The 27,919-nt window shown below is 43.0% G+C and overlaps 1 protein-coding gene across 1 annotated transcript in view; it reads right to left on the reverse strand.

The window, feature by feature from the left end:
- Positions 1-27,333, reverse strand: part of ZNF804B (zinc finger protein 804B) — a 455,182-nt gene extending 427,849 nt beyond the window's left edge. Inside the window, exon 1 of the mRNA XM_073581949.1 lies at positions 26,420-27,333. Within this exon, the coding sequence (XP_073438050.1) occupies positions 26,420-26,530 (111 nt within the window). The 5' untranslated portion in view covers positions 26,531-27,333. The remainder of the gene's footprint in view (positions 1-26,419) is intronic.
- Positions 27,334-27,919: the final 586 nt, after the last annotated feature.

A 27,919-nucleotide genomic window follows, 5' to 3' on the forward strand; every position in this document is an offset into this window, starting at 1 on the left:
TCCCTTCTCCTTTGAAAGGGAATCGTGTAATGACTTATTTTTACATGATCCGTCTCCAGAGCCGGACCATGATCCCTTCTCCTTTGAAAGGGAATCGTGTAATGACTAATTTTTTATTTTGCTGGCAAGCTTGAAGATTTTAGTTTGGATAAATCTCTTTTTATAAAACAGTCCCTCAAAGATCAACTGATCAAAGGACTTCCTGAAGGTGAGAATCACAGCGATCCGGCTGTGAACTCTGGGAGTAAGTAACTGTTAATTTTCTCTACAGTGCCACCAGTGGAGAAATGAAACATTACACAAAGCCTGTTGAAATTAATAGGCTGTCTGTGAAATGCATGGCTGGGAAAGCCATTTTCTGCCCTTTTCCGGTCTCTTTCTTGAAACTTCAGTCTTGCTCCTGCCTACCTTTTCCCATAATCATTAGTGCTGGAAGTTATAACACCTACTGTCACCCTCCCACTCTATGCCAAGAGTCATCCATTCTTTTTTTTTTCTATGAGAAATACTAAATATTACATCATCTGAAATATTTGAGATCCCAATAACAACAGCTTAAAGCAGAATGTTACTGCATTGAACAATGCACGAGCCCTCGTTAGCCGTACTGCAGCACCTCCTGCCATTATTACAGGTACTTAAACTCTCTCCTGTCACTTCCATCGCAATGTTGTCATCCTGCAGTGTTTTTCGAACAATTATACTGTGTTTCACGGGATTTTCACCTCCTCTGACCAACACGCAGTTCAGCTGCCTCACTCCGCAGCCTGGCCTGACAGATTAAGCCAGCTGGATGGACCACAAGAAATCCATGCAGCCTGCTGGCTCAATTTGTCAAATAGCTGAAAATACATTTTGTAAAGAAATTGTAGCTATTGGAAAATAAAAGATATCACAATATCGCCGAGGCCGTTTATCTAGAACACTGATAACATTTCTAGAAGCATTGGAACAATGTAATGGGTCGCCTTTCAGGACATTCCCCTTAGAAATGGCTGATCACAGCTTGTCGCACTATAGAGATCCAGAGATCCCCAGTGATCGACTGTTATCAGCAAGAGGAGCCGGCAGCTTATTCTCAATTCCCCTACAGCGCCACCACAGGGCTTATAGAGCATTACATTACTTCTGCTGAAATCAGCATTCTGTATGGTCATGCTGGCTCCTCCAGAGTTTGGAACTACTGTCTAATATAGCCAATACATGGGACCCTCCTGGAGAAGGAAAAAAAGTAACTTAGCAGGTAACCTAGTGAAAGAAGTAATGTTTATTATCTATAGCTCCTATGCAGAACTATGTGTTTCCATAGTAACAGACTTACGAATGTACCCTGTGTAGTCTGACCTATCAGTCACACCCCCATCTGTCCCCTATGTAAATGAGCAAGATATAGGGGGATATATGGAAGGTTGTGACTAGTGATACAGACAAGGCGTGCACTCTGTGGATATGAGGTAGGTGCAAGCTGAACCTGGAACTTAGTCCAGACGGTCATCCAGTGAAGAGAAAACAGCTGCACTCCGGGAAATTTTGATTTTCAATGCAAAAAATTTTTTATTGAAGACACCACAGGGGAATAGTGCGTTGAGGTAACGTTTCGACCCTATGTCGGGTCTTTTTCAAACCTCACTTAAAGCACAAGAGAAAAAGAAGCAATCACAGCAGTATGAATGTGCAGGAGGGGCTAAAATGCTATATGTAGAAGTCCGGTCTGGCAGGGACCAGGCAGAGGTCCTGAGATGAGCTGGAAGCGTGGGGCAGCAAGCGCCGTCTGTGGCGGCAAATTCTCTCTCTCTCTCCCTCTCCCGCTCCAGCTACGCTTCTCTCATTGGCTGAAAAAAATCACGTGCAAGCATTCGGTGAAACCCAACTTTGGCGCTTGGGTCGCCGACCGCATGGCCGACTTCACACTGTGGTTGGGTTTCGTTTCATGAAACCCGACTTTGGCGAAAGTCGGCGACTTTTGAATCTGACCGACCTGTTTCGCTCAACTCTAGTAGATAACACAAGATCCACCATTCACAATAGGCGATGTCACAGCTCACCTCCTCCTCCTGTACAACGACTGATAACACCTCTATATACAGTAGATAACACAGGATCCACCATTCACAATAGGCGATGTCACAGCTCACCTCCTCCCTCTCTTATACAATGACTGACAACACCTCTATGTAGAGTATATAACACAGGATCCACCATTCACAATAGGTGATGTTACAGCTCACCTCCTCCTCCTCCTGTAAAATGTCTGATTACACCTCTATATACAGTCGCTAACACATGCAATTCACCTAGTGTTAATCCATTTCCAGAAATCTTAATGTTGTCATGAATTTTAGAATGAGTGTACGTGTCTGACCCCGGATGTTTATCTCTCCCGTGCTGCTGTGATTGTGGAACTAGTTTTGCACACATCGCGTTTCATCTCTTAGGAAGTAATCCGGTATTGAATTCTGGATTAGATCACCTAGTTTTCCAAATTGTTCTGTTCACATTGAGAAACTAATCCGGCATTACACGTGGATTAGTCCGCCGTCTTCTTCACATATACTCTTTGACTCTGGGATTTATCTAAAGCTAAGAAAAGAAACAGAAGTTACATCGATTCTCTGTCCCCAAAACAGTATTTATCTCCCAAAACATAAATAAGGGCGACCCTCCCGTGTGCATGCTCTCGGGATCACCGCACTCTGTGATTAGAGGCTTCATATATAGAAGAGGATATCAGCCCTATACGGGGTGTGGATGATCTCCGGGTACTGGGATTGCACAATTTGTTATATATTGTAGAGATCACTACCTGGGGACAAGAAACAACAGATGCGGTATTTGTGGTGCACTGTCCATACTACAAATGTCCTGGTGCATTTCTGCAAATGATCAGTCAGAGGTCCCAAAAGTAGTGTCAAATATACTGCGCCCATAACAGAACCAACCATAATCCCCATAACACTGTCAGCTATAGTGCGCTCATAACAGTATTGCAATTCTCACAAACTTTAACTTCCTGTTGTTTCCGGAAACAACACATGCACATTAGCTGCAATGCTCAGACCCTGACCCTTTCTTTTTTATTGAAGCATCTAATGACTGTATGCCAAGGCAAATGGAGGGGGAAGAGGTGAGCTGTGACATCACCTATTGTGAATGGCAGATCTACTGTAAATGGAGATGTTCTCAGTCACTGTACAGGAAGGGGAAGAGGCGAGCAGTGGCATCACCTATTGTGAATGGTGGATCTGTGTTATCTACTATACAGTGGGGCAAAAAAGTATTTAGTCAGTCAGCAATAGTGCAAGTTCCACCACTTAAAAAGATGAGAGGCGTCTGTAATTTACATCATAGGTAGACCTCAACTATGGGAGACAAACTGAGAAAAAGAAATCCAGAAAATCACATTGTCTGTTTTTTTTTCATTTTATTTGCATATTATGGTGGAAAATAAGTATTTGGTCAGAAACAAAATTTCATCTCAATACTTTGTGATATATCCTTTGTTGGCAATGACAGAGGTCAAACGTTTTCTGTAAGTCTTCACAAGGTTGCCACACACTGTTGTTGGTATGTTGGCCCATTCCTCCATGCAGATCTCCTCTAGAGCAGTGATGTTTTTGGCTTTTCGCTTGGCAACACGGACTTTCAACTCCCTCCAAAGGTTTTCTATAGGGTTGAGATCTGGAGACTGGCTAGGCCACTCCAGGACCTTGAAATGCTTCTTACGAAGCCACTCCTTCGTTGCCCTGGCGGTGTGCTTTGGATCATTGTCATGTTGAACGACCCAGCCACGTTTCATATTCAATGCCCTTGCTGATGGAAGGAGGTTTGCACTCAAAATCTCACGATACATGGCCCCATTCATTCTTTCATGTACCCGAATCAGTCGTCCTGGCCCCTTTGCAGAGAAACAGCCCCAAAGCATGATGTTTCCACCACCATGCTTTACAGTAGGTATGGTGTTTGATGGATGCAACTCAGTATTCTTTTTCCTCCAAACACGACAAGTTGTGTTTCTACCAAACAGTTCCAGTTTGGTTTCATCAGACCATAGGACATTCTCCCAAAACTCCTCTGGATCATCCAAATGCTCTCTAGCAAACTTCAGACGGGCCCGGACATGTACAGGCTTAAGCAGTGGGACACGTCTGGCACTGCAGGATCTGAGTCCATGGTGGCGTAGTGTGTTACTTATGGTAGGCCTTGTTACATTGGTCCCAGCTCTCTGCAGTTCATTCACTAGGTGCCCCCACGTGGTTCTGGGATTTTTGCTCACCGTTCTTGTGATCATTCTGACTCCACGGGGTGGGATTTTGCGTGGAGCACCAGATCGAGGGAGATTATCAGTGGTCTTGTATGTCTTCCATTTTCTAATTATTGCTCCCACAGTTGATTTCTTCACTCCAAGCTGGTTGGCTATTGCAGATTCAGTCTTCCCAGCCTGGTGCAGGGCTACAATTTTGTTTCTGGTGTCCTTTGACAGCTCTTTGGTCTTCACCATAGTGGAGTTTGGAGTCAGACTGTTTGAGGGTGTGCACAGGTGTCTTTTTATACTGATAACAAGTTTAAACAGGTGCCATTACTACAGGTAATGAGTGGAGGAAAGAGGAGACTCTTAAAGAAGAAGTTACAGGTCTGTGAGAGCCAGAAATCTTGATTGTTTGTTTCTGACCAAATACTTATTTTCCACCATAATATGCAAATAAAATGAAAAAAAAACAGACAATGTGATTTTCTGGATTTTTTTTTCTCAGTTTGTCTCCCATAGTTGAGGTCTACCTATGATGTAAATTACAGACGCCTCTCATCTTTTTAAGTGGTGGAACTTGCACTATTGCTGACTGACTAAATACTTTTTTTCCCCACTGTATATAGAGGTGTTATCAGTCATTGTACAGGAAGAGGAGGTGAACTTTGACATCACCTATGGTGATTGGTGGATCCTGTGTTATCTACTATATATAGAGGTGTTACCAGTCATTGTACAGGAGAAGGAGGTGAGCTGTGACATAACCTATTGTCAAGAGTGCATCGTGTTATCTACTGTATACAGAGGTGTTATCAGTCATTGTACAGGAGGAGGTGAGCTGTGACATCACCTACTGTGAATGGTGCATCCTGTTATCTACTGTATACAGAGGTGTTATCAGTCATTGTACAGAAGGAGGAGGAGGTGAGCTGTGACATCACCTATTGTGAATGGTGGCTCCTGTGTTATCTACTGTATATATAGGTATTATCAGTCACTGTACAGGAGAAGGATGCGGTGAGCTGTGATATCACCTATTGTGAATGGTAGATCTGTGTTATCTACTATATATAGAGTTATCAGTCATTGTAATCATGCCTCTGATGATAATGAGCCTGCTGAAAACTGTTCCGTAAAAAACAGGAGTTATAAGTCTAAGAAAAATCCCTAGTGGTCAGTCTGAAAATGGCAAGATTACTATTAAAAAATAATACATGTTACACAACAACATGATATAAATAATAGGTCATTTCCCTTGAAATATTGACAAATTGGACAATTCTTCTTAAAGGTAGACCCAAAGAAGCAAAATAAAGTTGAAAAAAAAGAGTAAAATATGTAATTTTTCAATGTCAGTTTTGCTTCGGCCATTAATCACAGTGTTATGTGAGCACTATATGGCACAATTTTCAGCATTTTACAACGTAGCTGTAAAGTGAAATACTGACCTGAGGTTTTAAGTGATGCTGTCAAACCTGCAACATTTTAAGCGGCTTTTTCCGTACTGAAATATTACAGTAATCTCCATTCTTCCTCCGATAGGTTGTTCGCACAAGCAGAATAATTAGCAGCTGAAATGATTGCTTTGCCTTATAAAGTAAATTTTATCATCTTGAAACATCTTTTGATCCCCTTTAGTGTGCGAGCTGTCACCTTAAGAAGCCTTTTTATGGATTAAATATTCCATTTAATTACATAATTGAGATTTGATTTAATAGTTTACTTAAACCTGTCCCACTTTGTGGCATCTCTAGTGTCGTGTCAAATAAAGCAACGTGATGTATCTTTATGGGAAAATTATTAAAAGATTCTTGGCGATGAACCAATGAAAGAGTCATGAATCAGACCCAGGTCGCTTGTTTTCCTTGTTATCCCGAGGACAGAGTTGTCTTTTTAAGCTGTAATTTCAAACACCTGCACAAGGGGGCGACACAGATTTCTGGTTCTATCTTTAAAGGGATTCTCCAGCTCTACAAGATGGTAGGAGAGGCCATCAATATCAGATCGGTAAGTGTCCAACTCTTGGCATGTATTTCTATCCAGCTGAATCCTCCGATCCGAGTGCCGGCGGCAGTGCCGGGTATTGACGTGCGAGACTCGTCCGATTTTCTCGCATGTGAGTATGAGCCCTTAAACAGATCATCGCAAGGGATGCAGAGTTAGGGCTCATGCCTTTGACTCTATTTTTGGTCTGTGTGGCGATCTGACAAAACATCTGATCACACTTGGACCAATGTTATTCTAAGGGGCCGTGCACACGCCCAAGTTGGTTTGGATCATCGGATCTCGCTCGGCCATTGAAGTCAATGAGTCCACGGAAAACATTGGACGGCATCTGATTGCGGTATGATTTCCGCGCAGTGACAGAATGGAGAAATTCCGGAGTCACACCAAAAGTATACTGGAAGACATATTCTCTGGATTCAGCTACATTTCCTAGTTTATTGATTTGATTGTGTTAATTGGGCACCGAATGGTATAATTACTGGTACAATCTACCCCCTATCCATTTGAATAGATTTCAATGGTAGCTGTATCCTCTGCAATGGTGGAAGATGGAGACATCAGTACTTGTAAGAGGAAATAGTGGCAACATACTGTGCAGGCAATCATACTGTTGGGGCATCAGACAAAATCACTAGATCCGGCTAGCTTCAATACAGCTTTGCTGCAAATGCAAATTTGCCTCTACACATAGCGTGGTAGAGCCAATAGTTTGGACCAGCGGCACTCTCATACCTATGATCCAAACTATTAATATTCAGGAGCACACTTCCTCCTTTCCTCAGTATCGCAGGATGCAGGGTAGGGAAGCACCGCTAAAAAATAAAAAAAGATGCAATATCCTCTTAAGTAGAGATGAGTGAATTTGTTCGACTTTTGTCCCGAATCTGATTTTGACATATTTAGGCCATATTTGAACACTATTCGTGCCGAATGTATGTTTAATGATGGGTTTCGAACATATTCGGTAATTTCTACTCCCATTGACGCTAATAACATTCGGCTGTGTTCGACGAATATTACAAATCAATATTCGATGCTGATCGTATTCGTAACCGAATCCCAACAAAATCTATATTCTTAAGCAAAATTTGCTGAAAGGTAAGAGTGGAACATATCTATAGATCAATTAAAGGTAAAGTGTTTGTCCAACAGGAAAAAACTTTTAGCAATGGCTGATATTGGCTTAAAAAATTTCAGAAGTAATTTTCATTATTCACATGCTGCTCCTTTCAACCTGGTCACTGCTGCTCCTTTTTACCCAGTCTCTGCTGATTTGTATTTCCTAGCTCTGGACGCACAGAAAATGCCCATTCGGTTATTTGTTTAATTAAGGATTGTCAGCGGCAACTAGAGATTAGGAAGTAGAGTATCAAAATGGACATTTTGGGGGACGATTGAGGTAATCATTTATTTTTTTGTACCACTTTGCACCCTTTGCCAAAAAAAAAAAATTCTGCACTGGAAATTAATATAAAGGAAAGTTACACAGCTTAAAACAGTTTTGTGAAGAACTTCTCCAGGACTTACACCCAAAAGGCATCCTATTCTTAGCTTGCCTGATAGGCGTGAGTATCCATGTGATTTCAGTATAATGATCCCATACATGTCCAATTTAGTCTTCTCCACCTGTAGAGCCAGACTCAACATTTCATCTGGGATTTTTTTTATGGAAATGAAATAGATATTCCACTTTCCAGTAAAGTGCTTCATAGCCGATGAATGATATCTGATAAAGCTTAATGTGTTCTATATAATTTTAAAGCATGCCCAGCAGAGGTAATTGGATATTATTGAGCCTGACAAAAAATTGGCAGATATCAAAAGCTACGGAGGCTCCGGGCCGAAGTGAATCTATCACTTATTTCCACATGCAGTGGGTTCCTTTTTTTTTTTTTTCTCTCCAAGAGCTAATCAATAAAATCATTCCATTTTCTTTTTCTGTTTCATTGCAATTTAAAATTAAAATCATATTGACAGGCTTGCAAATTCCTGATGCCCTTATCGCATATCAGTTACACGCGAGCAGTGAATGAGGATGCAACCCGGGTCCATCTGGCCACCAAATTGCCATCTGCCAAGCAATTTAAGAGAGGAGGATTACTGTAGGTTTAATTACATCTCATGATAAGACTTCAAAATGTATAAGACCGACCCTGGCAGCAGTACGATGTCAGCTCTGAGGGTCCTCTGTACAGCCGCTCTCCACCTCGCCCTTCCGTTCCGTCTTCAGATTCGCAGCAGTGTACATAAGACATTAACACTTTTTTCCCGGTAACGTCACCTTTATCTCGCAATATGGTATTTTTAGACCTTTAGCGCCAATCTGCTGTCTCAGCAGAATTTATACCATTTCCAATTAGAATAAGTGCTGCCGCTGCATTTTTTTTCTTTTTTAAAAAAAGAGAAAAAATTATTTTCACTTTTATTCCTGTAATGGGATTTTACACAGCGTATTTCAATAGCGTTTGAGAATAAACTGTTCTGTCACTTACTGCTGCCAATATTACTATTCTTTGCCAGATGACCCAGTAATAAATGTTATATATAAGCACTGCGGAATTTTTTTTTTATTTTCTCTTGTGGATAATTTTGTAAAAGACAGAGAGAGAGCTCTTTATTATGTAAGTTGCTGTGCACTGCCTGTTGTCAGGTGTAATAAATCTCTAGCAGCAGGGAAGAGGAGAAGGAGTACAAGAAGTGAGGGTGGGTCTTTGTCTCTCTATAAAATGTGGGGGTGGGACTTTGTCTCTCTCTAAAAGAAGTGGGGGTGGGTCTTTGCCTCTCTTCAGGAAGTGGGCGTGGGTCTTTGTCTCTGTACAGGTAGTGGGAGTGGGTTTTTATCACTCTATAAAAAATGGGGACGGATCTTTGTCTCTCTAAAGGAAGTGGGGGCGGATCTTTGTCTCTCTAATGGAAGTAGGGTGGGTCTTTGTCACTCTATAAAAAGTGAGCGTGGGTCTTTGTTTCTCTACAGGGAGTGGGGCGGGTATTTGAAGCTCTATAGAAAGTGGGGGTGGGTCGATTTGTCTCTATAAAAAGTGGGCGTAGATCTTTGCCTCTCTACAGGAAGTGGGAGTGGGTCTTTATCTCTGTACAGGAAGTGGGAGTGGGTCTTTGTCTCTGTACAGGAAGTGGGAGGGGGGCTTTGTCACTCTATAAAAAGTGGGGACGGATCTTTGTCTCTAAACGAAGTGGGGGCAAATCTTTGTCTCTCTAAAGGAAGTGGGGCGGATCTTTGTCTCTCTAAAGGAAGTAGGGTGGGTCTTTGTCACTCTATAAAAAGTGAGCGTGGGTCTTTGTTTCTCTACAGGAAGTGGGGGCGGGTATTTGAAGTTCTATAGAAAGTGGGGGTGGGTCAATTTGTGACTCAATAAAAAGTGGGCGTAGATCTTTGCCTCTCTTCAGGAAGGGGGTGTGGGTCTTTGTCTCTGTACAGGAATTGGGAGTGGGTCTTTGTCACTCTATAGAAAGTGGGGGCAGATCTTTGTCTCTAAAGGAAGTGGGGTGGATCTTTGTCTCTCTAAAGGAAGTAGGATGGGGCTTTGTCACTCTATAAAAAGTGAGCGTGGGTCTTTGTTTCTCTACAGGAAGTGGGGGCGGGTCTTTGAAGCTCTATAAAAAGTGGGGATGGGACTTTGTCTCTCTACAGGAAGTAGGGGTGGCTATTGTCTCTACAGGATGTGGAGGTGGGTCTATATGAGACTACAGAAAGTGGTGGCAGGTCTTTTTATTTCCACAGGAAGTGGGGTTTGCCATTGCCTCTGCAGGAAGTGATGACAGGTTTTTACCTCTCTTCAGCAAGTGGAGGCGGGTCTTCGTCTTTGTCTCCCTGCTACTGCTCACCTTTCAGTCAATATAGTCATAACAAAGAAGTGGGCTTTCAGTTCAGGGCAGACATGGCATTTGATATTGTCAGGAGCAATACATGCTGGGAAGCAAAGGGACAAAAGTACCAGTAACTGAAAAGCTGGCAGAATGCTGGAGAGGATCTGTCCACTGAAAAATAGTGAATGGCAAGTTGCAAAGCATGCAATTTAGGACAGTTCCTAAACCTACTGGTATGTGCCCCAAAAGGAGTTTTATTGCGGAGGATGTTTTTATTCATTTTTTTTTATAAAATTACAAGTGTGCTATAATTAACGCATTTAGAAATGCTATAATTTGGAAAAATATATCTTTTGTGGTTTTGTAAGAAGATGAGCTGAAACAGAGTCAACTGTTTCCGTTGCACTTTGGGGCCGGCACTATCGGGACTGTCACCACTGTTGAAAGGGGAGGGTTATTCTGGGAGGGGAGGACCTTCGCACCGGACAACAGGGGGTGCGGGGGAGATAAAAGGGACTGAGTGTGGGAATGGGGGAGACTTGGCGGGAAAGCGACAGGAGAACAAGGAGAAGGTTGACTCCCTCCCTACTGCTCTGACTGCTGACTTCAGGTTATCCATACCTCAGCGTCCTGACTTTCAAATTGACTGTGATGCTACAGAGCTGTCTTCAGACCCTTCCTTGCTGGACAGATCCTTCCCGCCTACAGTTGCAGATAAGCTGACTTGTTCCATTCCTAGAGACTACTCCAGAGGACCGCACGCTGCCAAGGTCTGTGAGTGTGCCCATGGTTCGTGTTTGGCACCATTCCAGAAGAATCTACATAAAGGACTGTTTCCACGTTCTAGCGTACTGAAGCCAAACGAAACCGGATACATCGGCACCATCGGGAGACGGTGTTTTATTCATTCCTCCGTAACAGAGCCAGAGACAGTGTCCACGATCTGCGTCGCTGTCGGGAGATATTCCAGCCTTTCCCTAATAAGAACTGCAAGCGATAAGTTACCGTTTTCTTGAATACCTTTTTCTCAAGTATTGTGTTTGTGTGCAATTCTCATTGTTGCCGTTACTGATCTCGTCTCCTTGCGAGGAGTATTCCTTGTATAATAACTTGTCATCTGGCTCCTCACTACATCCAACGAAACTCTCCCTTTACACTTACACTGCCCGACTGTGACGCTAGTCACTTCTCATGGCTAAGCCGTATTCAGAATGGTCAAGGAGTCCAAGGTCAGAAGCCAAGAGGGTACGTCATAAATAGAAGTAAGAGAAGAGGCAAAAGCATGCTCAGGTAACATTCCGAGGTCAGAATACCAGGAGGATAATGGATCAGAGCAGAATGGTTTAAACGGACGGATGGTCAGACCGAGTTCCAAGGTCAGGCAACAAAAGATCAAGAATACAGAACTCAAGGCACAGAGAGAACACACCTCACCAGCTGAATGTATGTCTGGCAGAGGTCTGGGAGAAACAGCTCAGTTAAGTAGCATGGCAATCATCTGGGATAATGAACATTTGGAGACAGCCAGATTATCCCAGTCTCAGATTGGATAGTCAACTTGTCAATCAACACACTGACAGCTCAGCACACCCCTGTACCAGACTGGATGACTGAGCTGTCAATCAAAGCCTCAGCATGCCCCTATACCAGACTGGATGACTGAGCTGTCAATCAAAGCTTCAGCATGCCCCTGTACCAGACTGGATGACTGAGCTGTCAATCAAAGATTCAGCATGCCCCTGTACCAGACTGGATGGCTGAGCTGTCAATAACTGCATCTTCGACACACTGAAGGGTGGAACCGTGACACCCACATCCCTGCTCATCAAAGTGTAAATTGCTGTTGCAAGGAGAGATGGCGCTTTGCATGGTGAAAAGTGAGAGAAGAAAGTTCCAGTTCCAGTTAGTTTTGGTCTTGGAACCTAGCAATCTGACAAGTTGTATAGATATGTGCTTTGTAATCACACTGGTCGACATCCCGGCCAGATCCGAGGTATTTACTGCTGTGGTACTCAACAGGGAGAGATGGCTTAGTACATGTTGGAAGTAATGGAAAGGAAGTTCCCGCACCTATAAAGCTGGCAAAGTGCAAGTATTATACATGTTGGACTTTTTTTTTTAGATTTTGTTGTGGGGAATATTTTTATTTGGGCAATGGGTGAAATGTCAGTTACGCTTTAAATAAAACATCTAGCAATCAAATAGACATGTGCTTTGAGCTTGTGCTGCCCAACATCCGGGCCAGACCAGCTGAGATACTAATTTCTGGATCCAGAGAGGGTAAGTTTATTACATTAATTTGATCCAGCTGGTAGGAAGAAGGAAGTGTGTTCTGAATCTATTACATTACCGTACTGTAATACATTTCTACAGTGTATAAGGGGGTGACGCTGAGCTGGATGCTGCATGGATGGAGATTTCATAATGTTTCTTGCATCTTCAGATTAGGTTTGGACTTAAGTAGTAAACTTGCTGAGGGCTGCATTACAGGGAAATATGATACTGGTATTGTGAGCGGTAATATGAGATTATTATCATACAATGTGACATTCAATATAACATTTAGCAGTACAGCAAAGTATATCTGGAGAGTGCATTACATCCACACGTAAGAGAATGGGGGATATTAAAGGGGTTGTCCGGCCTTAGGCAACAAGTCTGCAGTCACTCTATGTGATTAGAGACTTATGAATCCTCACATCGCATGCTCTGCTTGCTGCGAGGATTCACCGTGAGCAGACGGTCACAAGACTCAATGTATGAGAGATTTGCATACTTCCGGCCACATTCCGACTAGACTTGTCAATTCACTTGTTTTGAGTGGACGTCTAGTCGATATGTGGCCATGTGTATGCAAATCAAATACATGCGGTCACGCGCAGTGTGTTTGATGTGAGGATCCATTAGTCTGCAGTCAAATAGAGTGACTGCAGACTTGTAGTCTAAAGCCGGACAACCCCTTTAATAAGTACAAAATGATTCAGGCTCCATATAAACCCCATAATCATACAAAATGAAAACTTTGTGCACTGGGACATACAGATTTGCCCATCCTTACCTACCCGCAAATTTCATCTGGGACTCAGATACCTATTCAATATGTTAGCGCTACATGCTAGCAAAATTCTGGACAGGCATCAATTCACATCACAACCACTGGGTGGCATAAATCATTTCCCAACAGACTAGCAAAGTCATTTTTTCCCCAAAGACTTGGCATCATTTTGAATAGTTTAGAACTCCCTCATATTTTTATTTCCTGACATAGCTCTGCTATCAGCGAAACGCGCGTCGAGGATGTGTCTGTGATCTTTTCGTGTGGTCTATTACTTTGTCCTTATGTCATCAGGTCATACCATTTAAGGATTAAGCACTATTTTTCTTCTGTATTTTTGGACTGCCCGTGAAGCCTATCTACCTTTTCACCTTCACATCTTTTATACATTTATTTCCTCAAATAAAAATTTCATTTTATACAATATATTAAATTGTCTTTTTGTTACTCCATTTTTGTTTGTTTTGTTATCTACAGACACATATAGTATAAATCATCTCCCGACAGAGAGGCAAAGTCATTTTCTTTTTTCAAAGCCGTTCCATCAAAGTGAATATTTGGAAACTCCTTCAACTTTTGCTCCCCCTATAACAACCTGAACAGACTTAATATAAATACACCATATGACCCTTCCAGAATTAACCCCTTTAAGTTCATTCTGTAATACCATGGATCCAAAAATCTAGCAATTTGCCAGCCATAATAGTTTCTCCTAATTCTCATTTATCCAAAGTGAATTCTATATTTCCTGCCAGTTAAATTGTCCTCAGGGAAACATCTGCATGAGATTTCAGCCGCCCCATTTCTTCTAATATCTTATGACAGTTTGCTCTTCTCCTGACAGAAAATATATCAAAAGGCAAAATCGAGAACTTGACACGTTCTTTGATACAATTGGTAACATAAAAAAAATAGAAATTACAAATAAAAAATAGAAGAGGATTTAGGGTTTTCTAGGTATAAAAATAAATGCACCAGCATATCCATCACTATTCATCTATCCATATGAAGTGTGCACTATGAGGTTCTGCAGCAACTGAGGTGCATTATAAGGTATAAGGTTCTGCAGCAGCTAAGGTGTGCATTATGATGTTCTGCAGCAGCTGAAGTGTATCGTCAAGTTCTGTAGCAGCTGAGATGTATTATGAGGTTCTGCAGCAGCTGAGGTCTATTATGAGGTTCTGCAGCAGCTGAGGTGTATTATGAGGTTCTGTAGCAGCTGAGATGTATTATGAGGTTCTGCAGCAGCTGAGGTGCATTATGAGGTTCTGCAGCAGCTGAGGTTTATTATGATGTTCTGCAGTAGCTGATGTCTATTATGAGGTTCTGCAGCAGCTAAGGTGTATTATGAGGTTCTGCAGCAGTTGAGGTGTGCTATGAGGTTCTGCAGCAGCTGAGGTGCATTATGAGGTTCTGCAGCAGCTGAGGTGTATTATAAGGTTCTGCAGCAACTGAGGTGCATTATAAGGTTCTGCAGCAGCTAAGGTGTGTATTATGATGTTCTGCAGCAGCTGAAGTGTATCGTCAAGTTCTGTAGCAGCTGAGATGTATTATGAGGTTCTGCAGCAGCTGAGGTCTATTATGAGGTTCTGCAGCAGCTGAGGTCTATTATGAGGTTCTGCAGCAGCTGAGGTGTATTATGAGGTTCTGCAGCAGCTAAGGTGTATTATGAGGTTCTGCAGCAGTTGAGGTGTGCTATGAGGTTCTGCAGCAGCTGAGGTGCATTATGAGGTTCTGCAGCAGCTGAGGTGTATTATAAGGTTCTGCAGCAACTGAGGTGCATTATAAGGTTCTGCAGCAGCTAAGGTGTGTATTATGATGTTCTGCAGCAGCTGAAGTGTATCGTCAAGTTCTGTAGCAGCTGAGATGTATTATGAGGTTCTGCAGCAGCTGAGGTCTATTATGAGGTTCTGCAGCAGCTGAGGAGCATTATGAGGTTCTGCAGCAGCTGAGGTTTATTATGATGTTCTGCAGTAGCTGATGTCTATTATGAGGTTCTGCAGCAGCTGAGGTGCATTATGAGGTTCTGCAGCAGCTGAGGTGTATTATAAGGTTCTGCAGCAACTGAGGTGCATTATAAGGTTCTGCAGCAGCTAAGGTGTGTATTATGATGTTCTGCAGCAGCTGACGTGTACCATCAAGTTCTGTAGCAGCTGAGGTGTATTATGAGGTTCTGCAGTAGCTGAGGTTTATTATGATGTTCTGCAGCAGCTGAGGTCTATTATGAGGTTCTGCAGCAGCTAAGGTGTACTATGAGGCTCTGCAGCAGCTGAGGTGCATTATGAGGTTATTGCAGCAAATGAGGTGCATTATAAGGTTCTGCAGTAGCTGAGGTTTATTATGATGTTCTGCAGCAGCTGAGGTCTATTATGAGGTTCTGCAGCAGCTAAGGTGTACTATGAGGCTCTGCAGCAGCTGAGGTGCATTATGAGGTTCTGCAGCAGCTGAGGTGTATTATAAGGTTCTGCAGCAACTGAGGTGCATTATAAGGTTCTGCAGCAGCTAAGGTGTGTATTATGATGTTCTGCAGCAGCTGACGTGTACCATCAAGTTCTGTAGCAGCTGAGGTGTATTATGAGGTTCTGCAGCAGCTGAGGTCTATTATGAGTTTCTGCAGCAGCTGAGGTGTATTATGAGGTTCTGCAGCAGCTGAGGTGTATTATGAGGTTCTGCAGCAGCTGAGGTGTACTATGAGGTTCTGCAGCAGCTGAGGTGTACTATGAGGTTCTGCAGCAGCTGAGGTGCATTATGAGATTCTGCAGTAGCTGAGGTTTATTATGATGTTCTGCAGCAGCTGAGGTCTATTATGAGGTTCTGCAGCAGCTAAGGTGTACTATGAGGCTCTGCAGCAGCTGAGGTGCATTATGAGGTTATTGCAGCAAATGAGGTGCATTATAAGGTTCTGCAGCAGCTAAGGTGTGTATTATGATGTTCTGCAGCAGCTGAAGTGTACCATCAAGTTCTGTAACAGCTGAGGTGTATTATGAGGTTCTGCAGCAGCTGAGGTGTGCTATGAGGTTCTGCAGCAGCTGAGGTGCATTATGAGGTTCTGCAGCAGCTGAGGTGTACTATGAGGTTCTGCAGCAGCTGAGGTGCATTATAAGGTTTTGCAGCAGCTGAGGTGCATTATGGGGTTTTGCAGCAGCTGAGGTTTACTATGAGGTTCTGCAGCAGCTGGGGTGCATTATGAGGTTCTGCAGCAGCTGAGGTGTATTGTGAGGTTCTTCAGCAGCTGAGGTGTACTACTATGAAGTTCTGCAGCAGATGAGGTGTACTATGAGGTTCTGCAGCAGCTGGGGTGCATTATGAGGTTCTGCAGCAGCTGAGGTGTACTATGAGGTTCTGCAGCAGCTGAGGTGTGTGTACAGCACTATATAGCAGAGGGAGGACACTTGGAGCATCAGACTGGTTCTGTAGGAAGAGATGAGCAGTGCCGGTGCCGCTGCAGTGCGGCCGCTCATCTCCCCCCATCACCAGGCTCTGATATCGCAGTGAGAGGTTTGCACACATATTACAGACATGTCAATAACAAATCTCCCTGGAGGTGGAATCTGATAATAAAAGATCTTAATGTCATGTATCTTCTGCCTCCCCCATAGAAAAAGCCAAAGACATGTGAAAGTCGCGGTGAGCGCGGTGTGTCCCCATCCGTAGCTTTCCACACATGACATTTGATCACGATGACTTAATGCCTCAATAATTTTGGATAGAGGAGCCTGAAGTTTACTGACATTTCATGCTCTCGATAATGGAGCACCTCCCGGAGAACCGCGGGCCATATTTATATCCCGCGGCGGCAGCAGCCCTCCGTAATGCCTAATCAATGGTGAGGCAGCTGGAGATCTCCGAGTCCATAACTCCGACCGGCGAGCCTCGTGATCCACAATTAATTTGTCACCCGGCACAGTCCACGGTAATTCCACAAATGAAATGCATAGAATGAGGCCGATTCATCAGCGGAGCCGCACAGTTCAAACTGCGCCAATTCTAGGAAATTGAGTCTCTATTAGGCCTCTTTCAGACATCCGGTGTCAGGGGTCCGGCGGCCTGCGGCGAATAGCCGGGCCGCCGGATCCGGCCTGCAGCGGTGACACCGGATGTACATGCGGCCCCTGATGCGGCTTGGAGGACATTTAAAGGAGCCGCAGCAACGGGGGTCGAGAGAGCCAGCCGGAGAGAGATCGGGAGGCGAGAGAGCAGCCAGAGAGACAGCGGGGGACAAGAGAGCAGCCGAAGAGACAGCGGGGGACGAGAGAGCAGCCGAAGAGAGAGCGGGGGACCAGCAGCCGAAGAGAGAGCGGGGGACGAGAGAGCAGCCAGAGAGACAGCGGGGGACGAGAGAGCAGCCAGAGAGACAGAGGGGGACGAGAGAGCCAGACAAAGAAAGGTATGGAGCGTATGGAGAGAGAGAGAGAGAGAGAGAAGGGGAGAGAGAGAGAGAGATGCGCGCCGGGCACTTGTGGGGTTAAAACTCATAGTGCCCGGGCATGCGCAGTTGAAAAAGCCGGTCCGGCGCTGCAAAAAAACGTTGCAGCCAACGTTTTTTGCAGACGCCGGATGGCGCATGTTTGCCGTATCCAGCAAAACCCGGAGGCACCGCATGTCCATCCGGCATGATGCGGCGATCATTATATTCTATGTGAAGAAACCGGATCCAATTCCGGATCCGGTTTACACAAATTTCGCCGCATCATGCCGGATTTAAAAAAACGGATGTGTGAAAGTAGCCTAACAAAGTATAAGAATCCATCCAAAGCGATTAGAGAAAACTTGAGGAAACTCGGGAGTAAACCCAATCCTGCCATTAAAGAAAGAAAAACTTCCCGGATATTCTCATTATAACCTATTTCCAGAAAGCAGAAATAGAAATTGAGATTCGTGAGATACTGTAAATGGAAAGACGGAATATTTATGGATGAAATTACCCGGAGGACGGGATACACTGTGGGTGTAAAATTAGATCTGGATATTAAAGGAGAACTCTGCTGATGCAAAGCTCGACGGAGTGGATAAAGACACAGGAAAACCGCCACAGTTGTGGTCGCATTACCCGTCTGCAAATTTCCCCTAATTTCTCATGATACCACATGTAAACAGTGCTGCACCATGTCAGCAAAACCTTCCACAGGCTGCACTCACTTCACACCACAACCACCAGGTGGGCACATATAGACACATAGAGCATCAACCTCTCCCGACAGAGTATCGTGAAATCATGTTATTATTATTTCAAAGCTGGCAATCTCACTTCACTCATTTCGGTAAGTGAGGGGGAAAGTAAAATATGTCAGAATGATAACAAATACAGAGTAACAGATGTAGCAGAGCTCGATTGTCATAAAACAATATTATTAGAAGTTTACCTATTACACACCCGGACCAAGACAGAATGGATTATTGGTGAAGCTAACAGGCAGTTCCCCAACTACACCCCAGACTAAGCTGAACCTGCTGCTGTATCATACAAGGGGGGGGGGGGGGTCTTTGGGTACATTTTTATCAAGCGCATGAGAATGATAGATAATAGATAGATAGGTAGATGGATAATAGATAGATAGATGATTGATAGATAGATAACAGATAGATAGATAATAGATAGCTATAGATAGATAATAGATAGAGAGATAATAGATGATAGATAGATAGATGATTGATAGATAATAGATAGAGAGATATTAGATAGATGATAGATAAAGATAGATAGATAATAGATAGATAGATGATAGATAGGTAAATAGATAGAGATAGATAATAGATAGATGATAGATAGATAATAGCGAGAGATAGATAAATAGATGATAGATAATATATGGACAGATAAAGTAAGTAAGCGGACACCTGTTTGGCATTATTGTAGTTTCCGTGGTGCATCTCGCCAAAAACACGAGCTGGGCACAATATATGTGGGCACTACACTGTATGGCGGCACATTGTACAGGCACTAAACTGTCTATTTGCATATTTTCAAATCCTGGTGTGGATGTTACAACATATCCGCTGCAGCCGTAGATGATTCCATGGAGAGGTGCACTTTCTACATTGGATTCCGGGGCTCAGCGAATGTCGCCCGCAACTATTCTAGCAAAATCTGTGCACCAAAAGCCACATCGAGATCCTTCCTTCTCAGCCCTGACGTGTGGCCTATCGGTAGTTTCCGACGACGTACCGTGTTAGGAAGAAATTGCGCAATAAATTTTGTGGTGGAGTTTCACCTATTAACCCTTGTGTACCTGACAAATTTGTATCAAATGCAAACATTACATATTAACCACAAAAATGTCAAATTTCCAAGTCCAAATGTTATAGAATCCCATGATGCACCTATGGGTTCAACATACTCACTGCACTTCAGATGAAATCCTTAAGTAGTGACGTTTTCAATATGGGGTCACCTAGGGGGGGGTTTCTGCTGATCTGACATCTCAGGGGATCAGCTAATGGAGTGTATAATCTATTCAAATGGAAGATAAGGAGTGCTCCTTCCCATGCAATCATTGCCGCGTGCTCAAACAGAAGTGTACAGCCAGATATGAGGGACTGCAACCTTCAGTGAATATCGCATAACAAATTATAGATGAATTCCTTGTTGGGTCTAGTTTCCAAAATGGGGTCGCTTGTGGGGGTTTCTACTGTTTTTGTATCTCGTGGGGCTCTGCAAATAAGACATAGTGTCCACAATATATTCCAATCAAACTGACATTCCTTTCGTCTCCGAACTCTGCCTTGCTTCCAAACAGAACTTTTTGACTACATGAGGGGTATCATCACGCTCAGAAGAAAGTGGGTAACAAACTTTGTGGTCCACTTTTTCATGTTAACCTATTGCAAAATTCAACAATTTGGGGCTAAAACAACATTTTTGTGAAATAAATGAAAATTTTCAATAAGACGACCCAATGTTATCAAATTTTGTGTAGCACTTGCAGGTTCAAAATGCTCACTATACCCCTGGATAAAATCCTTGAGGGGTGTAGTTTCCACTATGGGGTCACTTGTCAGAGTTTTCTGCTGTTTAGGCACCTTAGGGTCTGTGGAAATGCGACATGGCGCTCGCAATCTGTTTTAGCCAAATTAAATTCAAATTGTGCTCCTTCCCTTCCAAGCTCTGCCATTCGTCCAAACAGAGGTTTCTGGCCACATGTGGGGTATCAGCGCACTCACAAGAATCTGGGTAACAAATTGTAGGGTCGATTTTCTAGTGTCATTCCTTGTAAAAGTGAAAAAATTGGGGCTAAAGCTACATTTCAGGGGAAAAATTACGGTACATTTTTTTTAAAATTCCACTTTGCATTAACTCCTGTGTAGCACCTGAAGGATTAAAACATTTCCTGACGGCAGTTTTGAAGTATATCAGGGGTACGGTTTTTAAAATTGTATGACTTGAGGGGGGTTTACAATATATATAGGCCTCTCAAAGTCCATTCAAATCTGAATAGGTCCCTAAAGAAACAGGTTTCGTAAATTTCTTGAAAAAAACGATACGCAAAACAGATTGACCTAAATTTACCACTATCGTAAAGCACAATGTGTCACGAAAAAACAAATCTCAGAATTACTGGATATGTTGAAGAGTTCCAGAGTTATTACTACATAAAGCGATACTGGTCAGTTTAAAAAAAAAAAATTACCTGGTCATTAAGGTTAAAATTTGGCTCAGTCACTAAGGGGTTGTCTGGTTTAGAAATTTTATGGGTTGATTTCCCTGTTAGAGAATTATTAGTTGGAATTTCCGCGTGATGATTTATCACATCTTTGGAGGACCCAACCTTTACTAGACAGGTTGATGATATTAGTGTGTAATGCCTGATTTCACCTGCGGGGGAGCTGCTGGGAAATGGAACCCTTTGTTTCCAAAAAGATCTCAGGTAAATCATAAGGTCTTTTAGGGGGTGTGAAGGATGAACTTTTGTCCTAGGACACAGTTGCCTCTGCCGGTCATTTTCTATGCAAGATATGCAAACAGTTACGTAAGATGAATGACACGGTGCAAATGTTTATGATATGAAAACCCTTTATGGCAGGTAAGTCTGATTACTTGAAGTCTCATGGAAATTCAAAGGGTACGTGTATATCACCGTGAGATATTATAAATGATTATCTCCGCTCCGCTGCGTCTATTATTTACCATCTTCATGCCATAATGCAAACATAACAAAACAACCAAAAAATACCAATTCATGCACCTACTGCAAAAAGAGGAATCTAATATTAAATAGTATAGAAAAAGAAAAGCTTATGAAAAATTAATAACTCCCTGCTTGGTAGATCTAGGACATAACGATCACAGCCAGGCCGGTGGGAAGTCACACTACAGGGTCAGTCTATGCAATCTGTATAAACATCAGTATCTGAAAGCCAAAACCAGGAGCGGAATAATCAGAGGGAAAGAAGCATAGAAACTCGTCCCCACTTCTGTATTTATCACCCATTCCTGGTTTTGTCTTACAAATACTGATGTAAAATACTGACCAAATACTGAAGGTGTGAACGTGGCCTTATCCTGGGCATCGTACTACTGCCCAATAGGTGGGCAAAATATAAGGGCTCTGTGGTACCACCTAGTGGTCACAACTGAGATAGCAGCGCCTGGGATTTACTATAGATGATATATACAGGCACGAGATAAAGACTAAAGAGAAATACATTAATGTATATGATATATCAACGATAGATAATAAATACAGTAGATAGATAGATAGATAGATAGAGAGATTAATAGATAGATAGATAGGTAGACAAATACATGGATAGATACATAAATGATAGATCCCAAATCCTAATGCCCCCCTCCTTCTGAGCCCCACTGTGCCTAAACCATACAGCGGCCACATGTTTGACATATATATCTATAAATAAAATATATATATATATATATATATATATATATGGGATAGATAGATATTAGCTATATAATAGATACATAGCTAATAAATATTTAGATAGATAATAGATAGATATACAATAGATAATAGATAGATAGATAGATAAATGATAGATAGATAGATAATAAATAGATAGATAGATAGATAATAGATGATAGAAAGATAGATAGATAATAGATAGATAATAGATAGATGATAGATAATAGATAATAGACTAGTTACATTTTTGCAAGAAACATTGAACATTTAAGTGTAATCTTGCTTCTTCAAACAACTTGGAAGTCTTTCTGATCCATGAGTCCATGAGTCGCACAAGTAATCTGTAGATGTATCCTATGCAGCCCAATATTACACAAGGTAATTACGAGTCCTGCAATGTTAATCCGGACTATGTCATCCTGTCTTAGCTATTGTAGACTGTGATGTGATTGTGTGGTGCTGGCGGGGTTAAATACTCCTATTATTTCTCCTCTCTGCCATTTATTAACCAATAAGAGAGCAGAACATCTTTGACGTCGTAGCGTTGCCCGCTCGTAGCGTCACCCGCTTGTAGCGTCGCCCGCTTGTAGCGTCGCCCGCTTGCAACGTCGCCCAGTCGCAGCGTCGCCCGCTCGTAGCGTCACCCAGTCGTAGCGTCACCCAGTCGTAGCATCGCCCAGTCGTAGCGTCGCCCAGTCGTAGCGTCGCCTGCTCGTAACGTCGCCCAGTCGTAGCGTCGCCCAGTCGTAGCGTCGCCCGCTCGTAACGTCGCCCAGTCATAGCGTTGCCCGCTCGTAGCGTCGCCCAGTCGTAGCGTCGACCAGTCGTAGCGTTGCCTGCTCGTAGCGTCGCCCAGCCGTAGCGTTGCCTGCTCGTAGCGTCGCCCAGTCGTAGCGTCGCCCAGCCGTAGCATCGCCCGCTCATAGCGTCGCCCAGTCGTAGCGTCGCCCAGTCGTAGCATCGCCCGCTCATAGCGTCACCCAGTTGTAGCATCGCCCAGTCGTAGTGTCACCCAGCCGTAGCGTCGCCCAGCCGTAGCGTCTCCCGCTCATAGCGTCGCCCAGTCGTAGCGTCGACCAGTCGTAGCATCGCCCGCTCATAGCATCGCCCAGTCGTAGCGTCGACCAGTCGTAGCGTTGCCTGCTTGTAGCGTCGCCCAGTCGTAGCGTCGACCAGTCGTAGCGTTGCCTGCTTGTAGCGTCGCCCAGTCGTAGCGTCGCCCAGCCGTAGCATCGCCCGCTCATAGCGTCGCCCAGTCGTAGCGTCGCCCAGCCGTAGCGTCTCCCGCTCATAGCGTCGCCCAGTCGTAGCGTCGACCAGTCGTAGCGTCTCCCGCTCATAGCGTCGCCCAGTCGTAGCGTCGACCAGTCGTAGCGTTGCCTGCTTGTAGCGTCGCCCAGTCGTAGCGTCGCCCAGCCGTAGCATCGCCCGCTCATAGCGTCGCCCAGTCGTAGCGTCGCCCAGTCGTAGCGTCGCCCGCTCATAGCGTCGCCTAGTCGTAGCGTCGCCCAGCCGTAGCGTCGCCCGCACACTTATATTGATCACAGAAGTCCTATTGCAGATTTCCACATGGCGGGGGGGAGGGGGGATATGAAGAATTTAATTTCTGTAATAATCACTTATTTTACTGGGAGATTCCCAGGGACGTCGGCGACGGACGCTTCCACCTTCCAGCCAATGAATTCATGAATGCAGTGATCATGAATTGATGGAGATTGTGTTCTCAGTTGTGATATGTATCGTTTCCCTGATTAATGACATATTTTATGGACATTTCCCAGTAAGAAGAGTTAACTTGTATTTAACACTTTCTGCTACTGTCACCCACTCACAATTAAAGGGAAACTCCAGTTTGAGTGACTTTAAATTGGAATTGTGTTTCCTACCAATAAAGAGTAAAGTTACACCATTTTCCAATATATTTTCTGCTTCAGTTTCTTATGGATTCCATTATCTTTGCTGTCATTTATTATTCAATATGAGGAGCACACATTGTGAGCGAGACTTTTATCTCAATGCAGGTTCCTATTGTATGACAGTAAGCAGAGATCTTATAAACCATGGGGAAAAAAATCATGCAGAAGGTATACTGGAAAATTCTATAACTTTTTTTTTTTACAACTAAACTTTTATTTGCGTACTGTCCCTTTAAAGTAATGGGATGTCTGAATATCATCTCATTCTAGGATTCTGATGATGTTTTGGAGGGGAAAAAAAAAAACTTTTCTGACCCTCAGACACCTCTTCATGCAGCTTTTTTTGGAGGGCTGAGGGGCCTCAAACTTTGTTACGACCCCCCCCCCCCCCCCCCAAATAAAAAAAAAAAAACATAGGCAAAAAATAACACTTTCATGCAGCTCTGACCATATGCTGAGAGTTGTAGTTATATCAAACGTGATGCAAAAATCACTATTTTAAAGAATTTGCAATAATAATGTGATCTTAAAGAATTGCTAGCAGTGCAGTTTAAATTAATATTTAAAGGGGCAGCTGCACTTTTTCTTAAAGTCATCCAATTACCTAAAAGGAACAAAGATGATCAGTTAGTCTGATGACTTCCTACTAAAGTGAGAACTTGTAAGACGTGGGATCTTGGCGCCGGGTGCCGACGTGCGCCACTCTGTGCCCTAAATTAGCTTCTGCAGAGCCACAAGGGGAAGGGGCCTGGATTTTGCAAACATAGTAAGGATGTTGAAATGCATTTATTATTGCTACCATAAACAAGCGTCCCAAGAAAAAACATCATTCCCTATAGTATTTTATTAAGGGGCTCCCTTGCTAAATCACACCCCAATACCCAAACTTTTGCTTCTTTCCTCACCTCCACATAGCAGTGGGACATATATTGGCCACTTGGCGCCATGTTGATTTCAATCAGTAAATGACCAATCTCTCTTCCTAGGCTAGGGATCTCATGTAATAATAAATATATGATCCATTTCATAGTCGTTAGATGCAGCAGATCTGTGTCAGTCATATACCGCTACCGATGGAACATTTTGTGCTCATTGGGAATATTTAGTAAAAAAAAAAAAAAAAAAAAAATCACAAATATCATATTGTAATATCAAACGATAGATTCCGCTCTGCTATACGTATAAAAATAATAATAAAAAAAAAGTATAAAACTCCTTTCGGACTGGCGCGTAATATAGCGGGTGACTCAGTGAGACCCCATTGATGTGTAGTGTTTATATAGCGGCTTTACTCCGAATGTGTAGCTTGTGTCGTAAGTAGCTTTGAGGAGGACCGGTGGCGGTAAAGGAGAAGTGGCTTTGAGATCACCACTTGGAATGTGCAAACGCCGGGGACAATTAGATTATAAGTGGTCACATTACAACTAAACCGCACGCAAAACAAAACCACAGGCTTATGACGGGAGGCTTAGCCTAGAACCAGGGCGAAAGTTTAAGTATAAACAACACGGATCGATGAACCCTACAGACAAACTACCGATGGGCTACAGATGGGTTAATACATTGGACATTCGGCGCTTTATTTATGGAAGAAGAAGTTTGCGTTTGTTTGTAGGATCGCCGCCTTGACATTTATTGCAAAAGCGATGTAACAGGTCAAGATTTGCCTCCCCCCCGCCAAAAAAAAGGCAAAGAAATACAACGTATCTTTCACCCCGTAGTGAAATACAAAGTATCCTCCGCCATCATAGCCTCTAAGGATCATGTGACCCAGGACGTCAACCGGCGACGAAAGCATGGCGTCACTTTGTAGCAGTCTGCAATCTTTATTTACCATTTATGAGAGTGCCACATTGGTTAACCCTTTCCTAAAAAAAAAAATGAATCGCCGTAGCCTAATAATAGCAGAAACCTGTCAATTTTGGTTAATCCTAGGTTATCCGAAAGACGCCGTTGGCCACTGTAAGTCTCTACAGTAGCGAATATGTATTATATGCACTTATGCCCACCATAGTCTACGGGCAGGGGTAACAGTAGAGGACAAAAGTTCTGTCCCTTCTTAGATGGATAAGTCCATGTGTGATAAAATCTGTGTAACTGTAGAGCAAAGTCTAGTCATAATGATATCCAGGTACCTTACTGGCAAGTTTCAATGCAGGAGTAATATCAATGTATATTGATTGGTGAACAGAGAGCATCGTGGCAGACAGCAAGCCTCCTCACCCAGACCAGGCTTAGTCAGGGGGTGTATATATATATATATGTAATTTTGTTTGAGGATACAATTTTCTTTTGGCTACTGTCGATGAACATGGCACTTAAATGCCAACGTTACAGGTATCAGGAACAATTACAGCTATAACCCATCAATACCAATTTGCAGCTTCCAGAACTAAAGACAACTTTTTTGGAATTCAGAACTCATAGGAAGAATCATCAATATACAATAACCATATAACACATATAACATAGCGAAAAAGGCAATAATAATATTAAATGGTGGCGTTACCGGTAAGGTGGTCCCAGTCTTATGGAGAGGCCCCCTGAAAACTCCTTTAATACTACGAAAGTGCCCATTGCTTAGATGAGTGGAGCTAATGACAAGGTAGTAGCACGCCATACGTTCCGCAGTCTCCCATATGTGGGTATATAGGGCATACAGGTGCCAGGTTAGACTCAGAAGTGCAGGAAGCCCTTTAAATCCAATGCTCAGATTATTGACTGAAGGGAGTCAGCCATGGGCAGGATCGAGCTAGGGAAACCCTTTCTCATGTGTGGCTGGCTGGTGATGATGTGAGGAGGCTTCGCACTTTCCCCCCCGGGCAGTGCACAATATTGCTAATCCTAGTGGCACAATCCAAAAAAATCTAAGTGACAGAGCAAAGGCTTCAGCTGTCACCCATGAGATGATGATGATGATGCTGCTGCTGCTTCCTCCCTGCTTGCAATGTGGTCACAGCACATCCAGTTATCCTGGGCAGAGAGTCCAATCAGTCCATCCAGGAGATGCCCACATGCACTTCTATCTTCTGGAATTTCAATGCAAAAAAATCCCTTTTCTTTCGTTTTTCCAAAAATCTACATAAAGCCCAATCCTCCAGGCTCCAGCAGCAGCAGCAGCAGCAGCAGTCCTGGTGTAGGAGCAGCAGAGCTGGGCTTTGCACATCCAGAGCTAGAGGAGGAGGAGGAGAGGCATCATTGTAAATCCTGTGCCCATAGAATGCCACTCATTCGCTGTGCTAACTTTCAGTGTGTCTGCATGGTGCCATCTACTCTGTGTCTCTGTGTCGCTATGCTGGGGCTTTGTGACTGGCTCCATCCTCCACCCACTGCTTCTGTCTCTGCCTCTCTGGTACCTGCCAGCTCCAGCCCTTGCTCAGTATTAAGCAGTAGGCAGAAACAGCAGCAGCAGCAGCATCCCAGCTGGCTATAGCCTGGATCAATCCAGCCCTAAATAGCAGAGAAAAGAGTAAGAACCTGGGATCAATCCACACAAAGGAACAGAAATTCTTTTTTTTTTTTTTTTTTTTTTTTTTTAATTTTAACATGCTGCAGTGAATGACTGTGCAATAATTATATATAGAATGTTACCATAAGATAACAATGCTAAAATGTAATAATAAGGATAATACTAATAGTGATAGAAATGCAAGAAAAATACATACAAACACAAATAATCACAAAAATTGTAAATACACTTAAAAAATATGATATTATATATATATATATATATATATATATATATATATTGCTCAAAAAAATAAAGGGAACACTAAAATATCCCATCCTTGTTTGTGTTCCCTTTATTTTTTGTGCAGTTTATATTACAGATACAATTTAAAAAAAAAAATAAAATAAAATAAAAATATATTACACATTCAATTAAATAAAAAAGGGGAAATTAAAAAATAGAAACATATTTCTATTATAATTAAAATAAACAAATAAAAAGAAAAACTTCCTTCTCATCCCCCACTGGGGGTGGTCTTTGTTGTCCTTTCTCATTCTC

The sequence above is a fragment of the Dendrobates tinctorius genome, unplaced genomic scaffold (genome assembly GCF_039654945.1).
Source record: "Dendrobates tinctorius isolate UK_male_01 unplaced genomic scaffold, ASM3965494v1 ptg000070l, whole genome shotgun sequence".
NCBI classification, from domain to species: Eukaryota; Metazoa; Chordata; class Amphibia; order Anura; family Dendrobatidae; genus Dendrobates; species Dendrobates tinctorius.